At 41.5% G+C, this 12562-nt stretch overlaps 1 protein-coding gene across 1 annotated transcript in view; it reads left to right on the top strand.

Annotated features, from left to right (window-relative positions):
* Positions 1 to 12562, top strand: part of PLEKHA8 (pleckstrin homology domain containing A8) — a 62594-nt gene that overhangs the window by 17294 nt on the left and 32738 nt on the right. The window contains 5 exon segments of the mRNA XM_017861352.1: positions 5374 to 5490; positions 6498 to 6653; positions 8134 to 8258; positions 9537 to 9695; positions 10724 to 10764. Of these exon segments, the coding sequence (XP_017716841.1) occupies positions 5374 to 5490; positions 6498 to 6653; positions 8134 to 8258; positions 9537 to 9695; positions 10724 to 10764 (598 nt within the window).

The following is a 12562-nucleotide window of genomic DNA, read 5'->3' as shown; positions in this document are numbered from 1 at the left end:
TTTTTCCTTCATTTCAACTTTGGTGAATCTGACATTTATGAGTCTTGGAGTTGCTCTTCTCGAGGAGTATCTTTGTGGCGTTTTCTGTATTTCCTGAATTTGAATGTTGGCCTGCCTTACTAGGTCGGGGAAGTTCTCCTGGATGATATCCTGCAGAGTGTTTTCCAACTTGGTTCCATTTTCCCCCTCACTTTCAGGCACACCGATCAGACGTAGATTTGGTCTTTTCACATTATCCCATATTTCTTGGAGGCTTTGTTCATTTCTTTTTCCTCTTTTTTCTCTAGACTTCTCTTCTCACTTCGTTTCGTTCATTTGATCTTAATCATTAATGCTCTTCCAGTGGATCAAGTTGGTTACTGAAGCTTGTGCATTTGTCACATATTTCTCCTGTCATGGTTTTTATCTCTGTCAGTTTGTTTATGGCCTTCTCAGCATTGATTATTCTAGTTATCCATTCTTCCATTCTTTTTTCAAGATTTTTAGTTTCTTTGTGCTGGTTACATAGTTCCTCCTTTAGCCCTGAGAAGTTTGATCGACTGAAGCCTTCTTCTCTCAACTCGTCAAAGTCATTCTCCGTCTAGCTTTGATCCATTGCTGGCGATGAGCTGCGTTCCTTTGGAGGGGGAGATGCACTCTGATTTTTTGAATTTCCAGCTTTTCTGCCTTGCTTTTTTTTCCATCTTTGTGGTTTTATCTGCCTGTGGTCTTTGATGACAGTGACGAACTGATGGGGTTTTGGTGTGGGTGTCCTTTCTGTTTGTTAGTTTTCCTTCTAACAGTCTGGACCCTCAGCTGTAGGTCTGTTGGAGATTGCTTGAGGTCCACTCCTGACCCTGTTTGCCTGGGTATCAGTAGCGGAGGCTGCAGAAGATAGAATATTGCTGAACAGCGAGTGTTGCTGTCTGATTCTTGCTCTGTAAGCTTCGTCTCAGGGGTGTACCCAGCCGTGTGAGGTGTGAGGTGTCGGTCTGCACCTAGTGGGGGATGTCTCCCAGTTAGGCTACTCAGGGGTCAGGGACCCACTTGAGCTGGCAGTCTGTCCGTTCTCAGATCTCAATCTCCGTGCTGGGAGATCCTCTGCTCTCTTCAAAGCTATCAGACAGGGTAATTTACCTCTGCCGAGGTTTCTGCTGCTTTTTGTTTAGCTATGCCCTGTCCCCTGAGATGGAGTCTACAGAGACAGGCAGGCCCCCTTGAGCCGTGGTGGGCTCCACCCAGTTCAAGCTTCCCTGCGGCTTTGTTTACCTCCTTAAGCCTCAGCAATGGCGGGTGCCCCTCCCCCAGCCTCGCTGCTGCCTTGCAGTTAGATCTCAGACTGCTATGCTAGCAATGAGGGAGGCTCCATGGGCGTGGGACCCTCCTGGCCAGGTGTGGGATATAATCTCCTGGTGTGCCGTTTGCTAAGACCCTTGTTTCAAAGCGCAGTATTAGTGTGGGAGTTACCCAATTTTCCAGGTGTTGTGTGTCTCAGTTTCCCTTGGCTAGGAAAAGGGATTCCCTTCCCCCTTGCGCTTCCCAGGTGAGGCAATGGCTCACCCTGCTTCACCTCTCACTGGTCGGGCTGCACCGGCTGACCAGCACCGATTGTCCGGCACTCCCCAGTGAGATGAACCCAGTACCTCAGTTGAAAATGCAGAAATCACCCGTCCTCTGTGTCGCTTGCGCTGGGAGCTGGAGGCTGGAGCTGCTCCTATTCGGCCATCTTGCTCCGGGATTGGGGTCTTTTTTCACATTTCAACAACCGTGAAGTCAAGAAGCATCTTAGAACCTGTGCTATGTCATTGTTTAGTTGGTAGAATTTTTTTCTTTCTTGTGTCATGTAAAATAATGGTGTGTCTTAAAATCGATGATGTTATGGTTTATTCTGGTTGGATCTGGAAGGATGTTGTGGAGGCAATTAACATTTGAATCAATAGACCTAATAAAGTAGATTGCCCTTCCTAATGTGGATGAGCCTTATCCAATCAGTTAAAGACTTGAAGAGAACCAAAAGACTGAGTAAGAGAGAATTCCTACTGTGACTGCCTTGAGCTGAGACATTGGCCTTTTCTAGCTTTCATTGGTTCTTCGTGGGTATTGAGCCTGCTAGCATGGAACTTAACCATGAGCTCTCCTAGCTTGCTGATTGCAGATCTTGGGACTTCTCAGTTTCTAGTCACATGAGCCAGTTACTTACAGTTTCATTACATGCACACATACCCACCCACACATCCTTATAATATCTTTACACACACACCCTAACACCCTACTGGTTCTTTTTCTTTGGATAACAGTGACAAATACAGATGGGTCCTAAATTTGATAAAATACAGTAATTGAGGCTGTTCTAAATGCTTTCCACACAAAAGTCATGGTGGATTTCGGGAGTGTTCACACCAGCCAGCATCATGGGAGTTGAGCTGTTCACACCAGCCACCGTCATGGGAGTGAAAAGACGTTGTTGTTCTATACCAGGACAGCTTTCTGGGAGTGGGGAGCCAAGGTTTGGGAGCTTTCGTGCCTTAAGGGGCAGTATAGAAAGATAGAGTTTTCTTTCCAGCTCTGTTGTGTACTTCCTTTGTGACCCTAGTTAGGTCACTTAATTTACCTGGGATTGGTTTCCTTATGTATAAAATATGCTGGTTGGACTGTGTGATTTCAAAGACCTCTTCCTTTTCTCAGGTTCTCAGAAATTGACTCTTCTGTTTCAGTGAGGGGAGGTGGCCTAGGATGTAAATAAACACTTTTGCAAAGGGCTGAAACGTCACCAATAATGTCTGACTCCTGGAGCACTGATTCTCTGCCCAACAAGATACAGTCTGAGGATTAATTTGGTTTTTCAGGTTGTAATGTTTGTACAGGAGTGGTGATCTTCACAGTTGAATTTTTGTCGAATTTGAAGCCAAGGTCTAGAAGCATCACATTTTTTGTTTGTTTGTTTGTTTGTTTGTTTATGACAAGGTCTCACTCTCACTCAGGTTGGAGTGCAGTAGCACAGTCATGGCTCACTACAGCCTCGACCTTCCAGGCTCAAGCAGTCCTCCCACCTCAACCTCCTGCTGGGGCCACAAGTGTATGCCACCACACTCGGCTAATTTTTGTATTTTTATTAGAGATGAGTTTCGCCATTGTTGCCCAGGCTGGTCTGGAATTCCTGGCTTTAAGTGATCCACCCACCTTGGCCTCCCACAGTATTAATATTATAGCTGTGAGCCACCATGCCCTACCAGCATCACCTTCTGAAATAAAAATTTACAAGTTCATCCCAAGAAGTTTGCCAGCCAAGAATTGATTTGTGCTAGCGTAGAGATAAGGCCTAAGGGTTCCTGACCCGCAATAAAGGGTCTAGGTCTCTGGGAAAGAAATCCTTTATATAAAATGTAATAAGAAGAGCAAAAGCCATAGTTTAAGACAAGATTACTTATCTTTGGTGAGAAGATAAGTTCAGATATTATGGGAGAGTAGATGCTGAGAATTAGTGTTTATTTAGTTTTATTTAAAGAAGTAAGAGACATGGTACCTGGCAGGCCTGAGTATTGCGCTTTCTGGAAAAGCAGACCCTGATTAAGTAAATGATGAGCGAAATACCTTGCCTACTTACCCAACTCCTTCATATAGATTTAGTGCTGACTATTCAGGCTTCTGGTTATACTGTAGTTCCTTGTTCCATAATCTTGGGCTGGGAGTGCTCCAGGAAGTGCAGTAGCCTCCTATTAAAACGTAATAAAGTGATACCATTGGTGTCCTACCCACTTGGTTTGTGTGAATCAAACCCCAAGGGCCCATCAGATGTCTGTAGCTGAGCAGCCCGTGGGGCTCTGCCTTCTCTCTGGCTTCCTCAGCCATGGCAGTCCCATGAGAGAAATGTATCCCTAGAGGGCTCTGGCATTTCAGAGAAAGAAAAGAACTGCATCTGACTGAGGAGGCCTGAGAAGATAAGGTTTACACAGAGATAGTCAGGGATGATTTTTTGAGACGGAGTCTCAAAAAAGATCTCCGCTCACTGCAACTTTCGCCTCCTGGGGTTCAAGAGATTCTCCTGCGTCAGCCTCCCAAATAGCTGGGATTACAGGCACTTGGTGCCACACCCAGCTAATTTTTGTATTTTTAGTAGAGATGGAGTTTCACCATGTTGGCCAGGATGGTCTCCATCTCCTTGTGATCCGCCCACCTTGACTTCCCAAAGTATTGGGATTACAGGTGTGAGCCACTGCACCTGGCTTGGATGATATCTTATGAAGAGATCCAATTGGAGCAAAAGTTCAGAGACAGAAATACAGCAAATAAGTGGTTTGACTAGAATATAGGGTGTGTGAGAGGACTAGATAAGATGCATATTTCTACTACATATGGTTTGTCCCCTGAAATTCTCCAATATTGAAGTGAGTGTAGTTAAGCCTTGAATGTTTTAAGATTACCTCATTTCAATGGATCAATACTAAATAGTAAGTCAAACAACGTTACCTTTTCCTAAATGGTCATAGGATTCTAGACAGGCTTCTTAGTTGGTACTCTGTATGACATTTGTTGAAAGGACCTTGTCATCTTTGTTGCCTTATTTCTAAGTTTTGGATAATTTTTCTTAGAAGAGAGGAAGGCAAGCGTGTGATAACAGTAACGTTCAGGACATCCTAATTATTTGTCTTAGAAAAAGTAAAAATCACAGACTACTGGTACTATATTAGGAAAGAAACAGAATACAAATCTTTTATTTTTGTAAATCCTATTACCTAGAGAGTCATCAGTGTACTTGTTGCTTATCCTTCCAGACTTCTGTAATCGTGTGACTAAAAAATACATACCTCTGGCTGGGCGCGGTGGCTCACGCCTGTAATCCCAGCACTTTGGGAGGCAGAGGCGGGTGGATCACAAGGTCAGGAGATCGAGACCATCCTGGCTAACACGGTGAAACCCCGTCTCTACTAAAAATGCAAAAAATTAGCCGGGCGTGGCAGCGGGCGCCTGTAGTCCCAGCTACTTGGGAGGCTTAAGCAGGAGTATGGTGTGAACCCAGGAGGCGGAGCGTGCAGTAAGCCAAGATCGTGCCACTGCACTCCAGCCTGAGCGACTGAGCTAGACTCCATCTTCAAAAAAAAACGGCACGAAAAAAATCTGTCAAAAAAAAAAAAAAAAAAAAAAAAAAAAAAAAATATATATATATATATATATATCACACAACACACACACACACCTCTTTGGGCATTTTAATTTTATAAAATGGGATAAAACATACAGGTCTCTCTAACTTAATTCTTTCTCTTAGAATAACCCTGGCAATGTAAAGCTCCTTGAAGCTAACCCAGTATCCTATGTTAGGCTCTATTTCTGTATCTTGGGAGGTACTTCATACACAGGCAGTAATTGCAATGATGCTCTTGCTTTTGTTTTCAGGTTGGCAGCCTCGATGGTTCCTTCTCTGTGGGGGAATATTGTCCTATTATGATTCTCCTGAAGATGCCTGGAAAGGTTGCAAAGGGAGCATACAAATGGCAGTCTGTGAAATTCAAGGTGAGGAATCAAGCAACTTGCGAGTTTTATTTTTCTTTCTGTTTTCCCTCAAAAACAAAAAAGCCCCTGGCCCCTGCATACCTTTCTCTGCTGCTTCCGTAGTACAGACCAAGGGACATAGTGTTATGTGTCAAAAGAAAGCCTTGCAAATAAAACCCAAAACTGTAGCCAACTTTTATAAGGAGATTGGCTAAGAGGTGGTCAAAATAAATGAGAGCAACATGCTTCACTATTCAACTAGCACTCATTCCTTAGTGACCTGCTCACCTGGGACCAGTGGGTGTTAGCAAAACTTGAAGTCTTTACTGCAGCATCAAACACTTTTGTGTTTAAATCAGGATGGACACACACACACCCTCCACCAAAACAAAACAAGCAAAAACCTAACAGACTTTCTTTAGTCTTTACTTCTTGTTTTTGTCTTGAGACATGCTGAGAAGGTGTGGCTCAGAAGAAAAACAGATTAAATGGGAATTTAGATAGTGGATGTGGGTGAAAGAGTTTGGTTTGCTTGTTTCTTCTCCTAAAGGCCTCTGAGAAAATTCTCACACTTTTGGTCTGACTTGTCAAGGGAAGTAGAAGATGGAAAAGACTGTATTTTTGATTGTTTCCCAATAAATCCAAGGAGGTAAAAAACACACCCTTGTTTCTTGGCCTCAGAGCAGCCTACTTAACACACACACCCACTGAAAGAGAGGTTCCTTCTCTATTCCGATAAGGGATCAGTTTAACTGAAAAGTTAAATTGGGTGATTCTTGTTTGGGCCAAAGTCTTGGTGATGCCTTGGGGGCAATTGCAAGGTTTTCCCTCTTGATTAACAGAGATGTCTAAGATGAGATAAGTAAACAGAACTTTGTGTCAATTAGGAGAGGTAATGAGGACTGGCATCCTCTTTGGGAAGAAGCCTTCAGTGACTGCCATCAGTTAAGCTGAAGAAGTTGGGTGGGGTGGAGGCTACCCAGACAGGGCTCTTCTAGGTCTCTGATCTGTCTTTGTCTTGTTCCCAGTTCATTCTGTAGATAATACACGCATGGACCTGATAATCCCTGGGGAACAGTATTTCTACCTGAAGGCCAGAAGTGTGGCTGAAAGACAGCGGTGGCTGGTGGCCCTGGGATCAGCCAAGGCTTGCCTGACTGACAGTAGGACCCAGAAGGAGAAGGGCAAGTATTGATTGTCCTTTGCTGTGGAAACCTTGGGAATCACCCACTGACATCTCTGATTTCCCTTGTTTGTTATCTTGCTTCTGACCACCTAGCCAGCTTTTTGTATCATGCAAATGATACGTATCTTAGTATAATGTAAGCCAGGGTCCATATCTAACTCTTCTTTCTTGGCATAGCATAGTGCAAAGAGTGCAGGCTTTGGAGCCAAACACAGCTGGGTACACATGATGGCTTTGCAGTTTATTGACTGTATAACCTTGGCATCGGTCAGTTAACCTTTCTTACTCTTAATTTCTTCATCTTTTAAAAAGAGGTAATAGATCCTACCTCAGGAGGATTACCATGAGGATTAGTGATGATAAAATGGTTGAGTATCCAGTCGGTGGCCAAACTTGACCTTTGATGAAGAGTAGTTGAGCCGGATAAGCCTTGGATCAGGGTGTTTTCTGTAGCAACACCCTGCTCCTCCTTACTTTTTTTCTGGGGTGGGATGGATGCTTAATTATCAGGTTCCTGTTGCTTGATGCTCATTCACTGGACATCGTTAAGTTCTCCAGAGAACCGTGGCCCGGCTTTCTCTTTGGACTGGGGCAAGAATACCAGGGCTTACTGCCTGGGTCCTAGTTGCTACCTTCCCTGCCCCATGGCCCTAAATGTACCCTGAAGAGATGAGCTGGGGTGGGGTGAAATGGGAAAAAGTGTTCCAGGGAACATCTATCATGACAGGTGTGGCAGTTGTGCTTAACTCTTTATGTAGATTCATAAATTGGCCTCTTCATTGGTTGTTTTAATGCTAAATTGGGAGCAAATTCTAGAAGCTGTTGGCTTTGACTCAGAGCAGATGGTAATGTGTGTGCAGTTTTTTTTTTTCATGAAGAAGGAAACAGAAAAGTAGTAACAATTGTAACTGAGTCCTCGATGCCAGGGTGAGTGGAGAGCATTGCTAATAATAATGGTGGGGTGCCATTAGTCTTGACAAGGCAGCATACTAAACCAGTCCTCAGCTGAAATTATGAACGGTGTTCTTAGTGGTAATTGGATGCTACAGAATGTTTTTCCCAGGTAAGAGTAGAGCACTGCATTAGTAGATAAACAGCTATGACCCCATTTTATAGATAGGAAAAACTCTCTGGCAGAACTGAGGACAAAACTCTGAACCCCTTAGCTCTGCTGCCAGTTTTGACAGGAGTGGGTCAGACAGTATATTGTCTCGTTCTTTGTATACTGGTGATTATTCGGGATGTTGACTTAAAACATAATGTATACTACTTTAAAAGACTGGAGATCTACTTTTTCTGTTTTTTCTTGTTCTTATGTCTTCACCTGTCACATTTGCAACCATACTTTAAAGATTTGTCTTTGGGCATATGTTCTGTGTGGTATCCTAACTAGTAAGGATTCCACTTCTGCGTAGTATCCTAACTAGTAAATCAGTTGTTTGTTCTGGTTACTGAATTATCATCATTTTGTTATTTAGAGTTTGCTGAAAACACTGAAAACTTGAAAACCAAAATGTCAGAACTAAGACTCTACTGTGACCTCCTTGTTCAGCAAGTGGATAAAACAAAAGAAGTGACCACAACTGGTGTGTCCAATTCTGAGGTAAAATATTATTTCTTAATATTATTAATATACATGAATAATATAAAAGAAGTGACTACCAGTATAGCCAATTCTGAGGTAAAATATTATTTTATTAATATTACTGATATACATGAAAAGCACCAGACATTCCTTCAGATGGTGTTTACTCTCACCTAATTTTATGACTGTCTTAGAATTTACTATTTTAAAGAGGAAAAAAGTAACAAAATTAAACAAAGAATAGCAATATGTACATTTCATCTTATGCAAGTGTATAGCTTTCCTTCCTGGAATGAATTGGGGATTAATTAATTGATAATATTTGGAACCTTTAACTTTAGTACGATCATATTAAAATATGTTTCTCTCCAGTTTCATACTGTTTTGTTTATTACAGCCTTGTGGAGCCATTTCTATAGCAGTGGCTATTAAGATGCCAACTTAGTGTCTTTCATTGATGTGCGTCTATGAAACTAACAGTATTTTGTTTTACCTTTGTAACTGTGCTTTGGAATAGACTAGTGCTTTCAAAGATGGAGACACAGCTTTTTTTCTCTTCGTTGTCAGCAAGGATTGTGATTTTTAGTATATATTAATACAGTCATTATTCACTTATTTTAAAACATATATTAAAAGATTTCTCTGGTGTTAAGCTATGTATAGAATGGCTCACATTAACCAGGGTCTCTGCTCTACTTTCAAAGAAGTTTCGATCTGACAAACAATGCATCTGCAGATTATAATGAAAGATTTTCATTTATTTTCTTAGGTAGTAGAAGAACACTACACTACTGGTAGTACGTGTGTTTTGAATTTTTCTAAAAAAGGTGATTTAATCCACTTGCATTCACTTCCTTTTGGGTGCTCTTACTCATTCAGCAGCTGCCTAATATGTATGAGATAGGCTGTGAGGGGAATGGGAGGGAAGATGAAGGATACCAAAAAAAGCATTTCAGTCCTGCTCTTGGGAAGTTTATAGTCTAGAGCAGTGATTCTCAAGGAGGGATACTTTCGGTTGTCGTGACTGAGGGAGTTAAAATTAATTCTACGTAAATTGAACCACTTTACTACCTAAGGCTTTCAGCAGCTCCCTCATTGCTTGTAGGTTAAAGTCAAATAGTGCTGATAGTTACTTGATTAATAGATAGATTGGGCTTTTCTTCTATAACTGATGTACATATTTCAGCAGGTGGATACATTATTATTATTTTGTGGACAACCTCTAAGGGCATTCCACAATTGGGCTTTTTCTTTTTTGGCAAGGTAAAGGAGTCTTCCACTCTGGTTTTTTCGTAGGAGGGAATTGATGTGGGAACTTTGCTGAAATCCACCTGTAATACTTTTCTGAAGACCTTGGAAGAATGCATGCAGATCGCAAATGCAGCCTTCACCTCTGAGCTGCTCTACCGCACTCCACCAGGATCACCGCAGCTGGCCATGCTCAAGTCCAGCAAGGTAAAAGTCCAGCTCAGTTTGGCTGCAACAAGGCATCATGAAAAGTTTCAAAGTTTATAGTGAGTTATGTTCTCTATTACCCTTTAGTGACTTATAAAGACAGTTTTTTAATGGACTTTGCTTTATGTCCTTTTTTATATCTGTCCTCAGCACCCCATATCCAGTCAGTTATTTGTGGCAATTTTACCACCTAAGCATGTTTCTAATGTAGCCTCTTTCCAACCCCTTGTCCAGTGAGTCTTGCCTAAAGTTGTGATAGTCTTCTAACTATTAATAGTTGCTTTCAGCCTGACCCTTCCAGTCAACCATATTTCTATTAATGCAGTATAAATTGAACCACTTAACCTAAGCCTTTCAGTGGCTCCCTCATTGCCTATAGGTTGAAGTCAAAACTTCTTAACCCCTTCCCACATTACCAGCTCTTTCTCTGTCATTACCTAGCTTGAACATATTCATTGCTTGTGTTAATAGTTCCTCCCACACCTTTGTGCCATTTTCCAGTGCCGGGAATGCCCTTCACTTCTCTTTCCTGGATTAGCTCATACTCATCCTCAAAGACTTAGTCTCTTCTTACCCGAATCCCTAAATTGGGCTAAAAGCCTCTCTTATACATACTTCTATTTTATTTGTATTCCTTGTTTTGTACTGAAATGATATTTAGGGCCGGAACCCCATAATGTCTACCTTTATACCTCTAGTATTTGATATAATACTTGTGTCATGGTTTGCTACTTATTAATGTTTAATGAGCATAACTGAAATTACAAAGAAAGCTAATCACTGAGTTTGACTGTGATAATTTTTGTCTGTCAAAAGATCATCTTCCTTTTACTTAGAAATGTATTTGTATAAATAAGGACTAGGTGGAATCGATGACTTCCTTTTGGGAAGACCTAAAATTGTTTCTGTTTAGTGGGGCTAGTGTATATTATGGTCATATGGTCGTATTTACCATTTTGTATGTAATAAGATCCTAAATATGTTCTGTTCAAAGTTTAACATGTGACTTTTCTTTGCTTCTTTTAAAGATGAAACATCCTATTATACCAATTCATAATTCTTTGGAAAGGTACAGTAGCTTTTTTTCTTCTTGCTAAAATTAAAAAAAATAAGGATATTTTATTCCTTGTTTAAAAAAAGATACTTTGATCATGTAATGGTTTTTCTCAGGATTTGAAATAATATGGAAGTAAACATATCTGACTTTCCTCTTTTGAGGGAGCCTGAATCAACCCAGAGCAGACCTTTTATTTAGCACTAATAGGGAATATGTTGGCATTTTCCCTAAGATGGATCTCACCCATCACATCTAGTAACTTTTAATCTCTCTAGGGTGTACTGAAGGTTGAAACTTCTCTTGTAGAGGAAACTTCTCTCTGAGCTTTGTTTTAAGTGTGCTTTTATCTAGAAATGATAGTAGTGCTATTTTGTTATGTTTAAAATAAAATCTTAGGTAGCATTGCAGGTTGAAAAATAACCTATCAAAATCTAAACTATTTCTATTCCCCTAAATGCTCCTTCAATTTTTAAGGTGATTTAACCCATGAAAGTGGGTTAAATTACTGTAGCCTCAACATCCTGGGCCCAAGCAATCCCACCTCATCCTCCCAAGTAGCTGGGACTACAGGTGCATGCCACCATGCCTGGCTAATTTTTGTGTTTTTTTGTAGAGACAGGGTTTCACCATGTTGCCCAGGCTGGTCTTGAACCCCTGAGCTCAAGCGATCCACCCGCCTTGGTCTCCCCAAGTGTTGGTATTACAGGCCTGAGCCACTGTGCCTGGCCTCAAATTATTTAATAGTTCGTCTCTTTATATACTATTGCTTACTTCTTTATTACAAGGATTGTTCCCAATTTAGTTATTTCCAGTTTTCTCCTATTCTAAATATTCTTACTAGGAGCATATTTGTAGGATTTTTGTTGTTGTTGAGGTCTTTGCCTCTATATGCTCCTACATTTTTAATTACTAGGTTGAAATACAGTATTTTTTTTTTTTTTTTTTTTAAGAAAATAGCAAATACTTTTCCTGGAGTTACTATGTAGCTTGGACCCCTCTTCCTTATTTTTATTAGAAGAAAATATTTTAGGCTAGGTATAATCACCTAATTATAATAATAAGATATTGTGATTGTTCCTTTAACCGATAGAATTAGCTGTTCTACATGCATGTTAATTGGCTTTTTCTGTTACCCTAATGTGCTGACGTTTCCCTCTGGATGTGTTGTGATCCTCCTGGGTTTTTTCTCTCAGACATGCTTTATAAGGAGTCCTCTCCCTGGCCGGGCATGGTGGCTAACGCCTATAATTCCAGTGCTTTGGGAGGCCGAGGGAGGTCAGGCGTTCAAGACCAGCCTGGCCAACCTGATGAAACCCTGTCTCTACTAAAAATACAAAAAATTAACTGGGCGTGGTGGCGGGCGCCTGTAATCCCAGCTACTCAGGAGGCTGAGGCAGGAGAATCACTTGAACCCAGATGCCAGAGGTTGCAGTGAGCCAAGATCACACCATTGCACTCCAGCCTGGGCGACAGAGCGAGACTCCATCTCAAAATAAAGTAAAATAAAATAAAATAAGATGAGATGAGATGAGATAAAGTTACTGGCCGGGCAAGCACAGAGAAATGGCCAGTGGTGTAGAGAGAGAGAAGAAGACCCCCAGGGAGAAGTTGAGGAAAGTAAAGTGTACAAAGTGGCACCTGGAGAAAGCTGATTGAAAACCAAAGAGCTGTCAATGACTATTTCCTGATGCTGCTGGGGAGCAGGAAGATTGGGACTGCTAACGGTGCTGGGAAAGCCATTAACGGCTCTTTGATTTCTAAATTGCAGCCTTGAGGCTGGACTGCTCCCATCACAGGCCTTGGAGGCAGA

This window comes from Rhinopithecus bieti, unplaced genomic scaffold (assembly GCF_001698545.2).
Source record: "Rhinopithecus bieti isolate Rb0 unplaced genomic scaffold, ASM169854v2 scaffold_61709, whole genome shotgun sequence".
Lineage (NCBI taxonomy): Eukaryota > Metazoa > Chordata > Mammalia > Primates > Cercopithecidae > Rhinopithecus > Rhinopithecus bieti.
The sequence above is the reverse complement of the archived record's forward strand: the minus strand, read 5'-3'. Positions and strand labels throughout refer to the sequence as shown.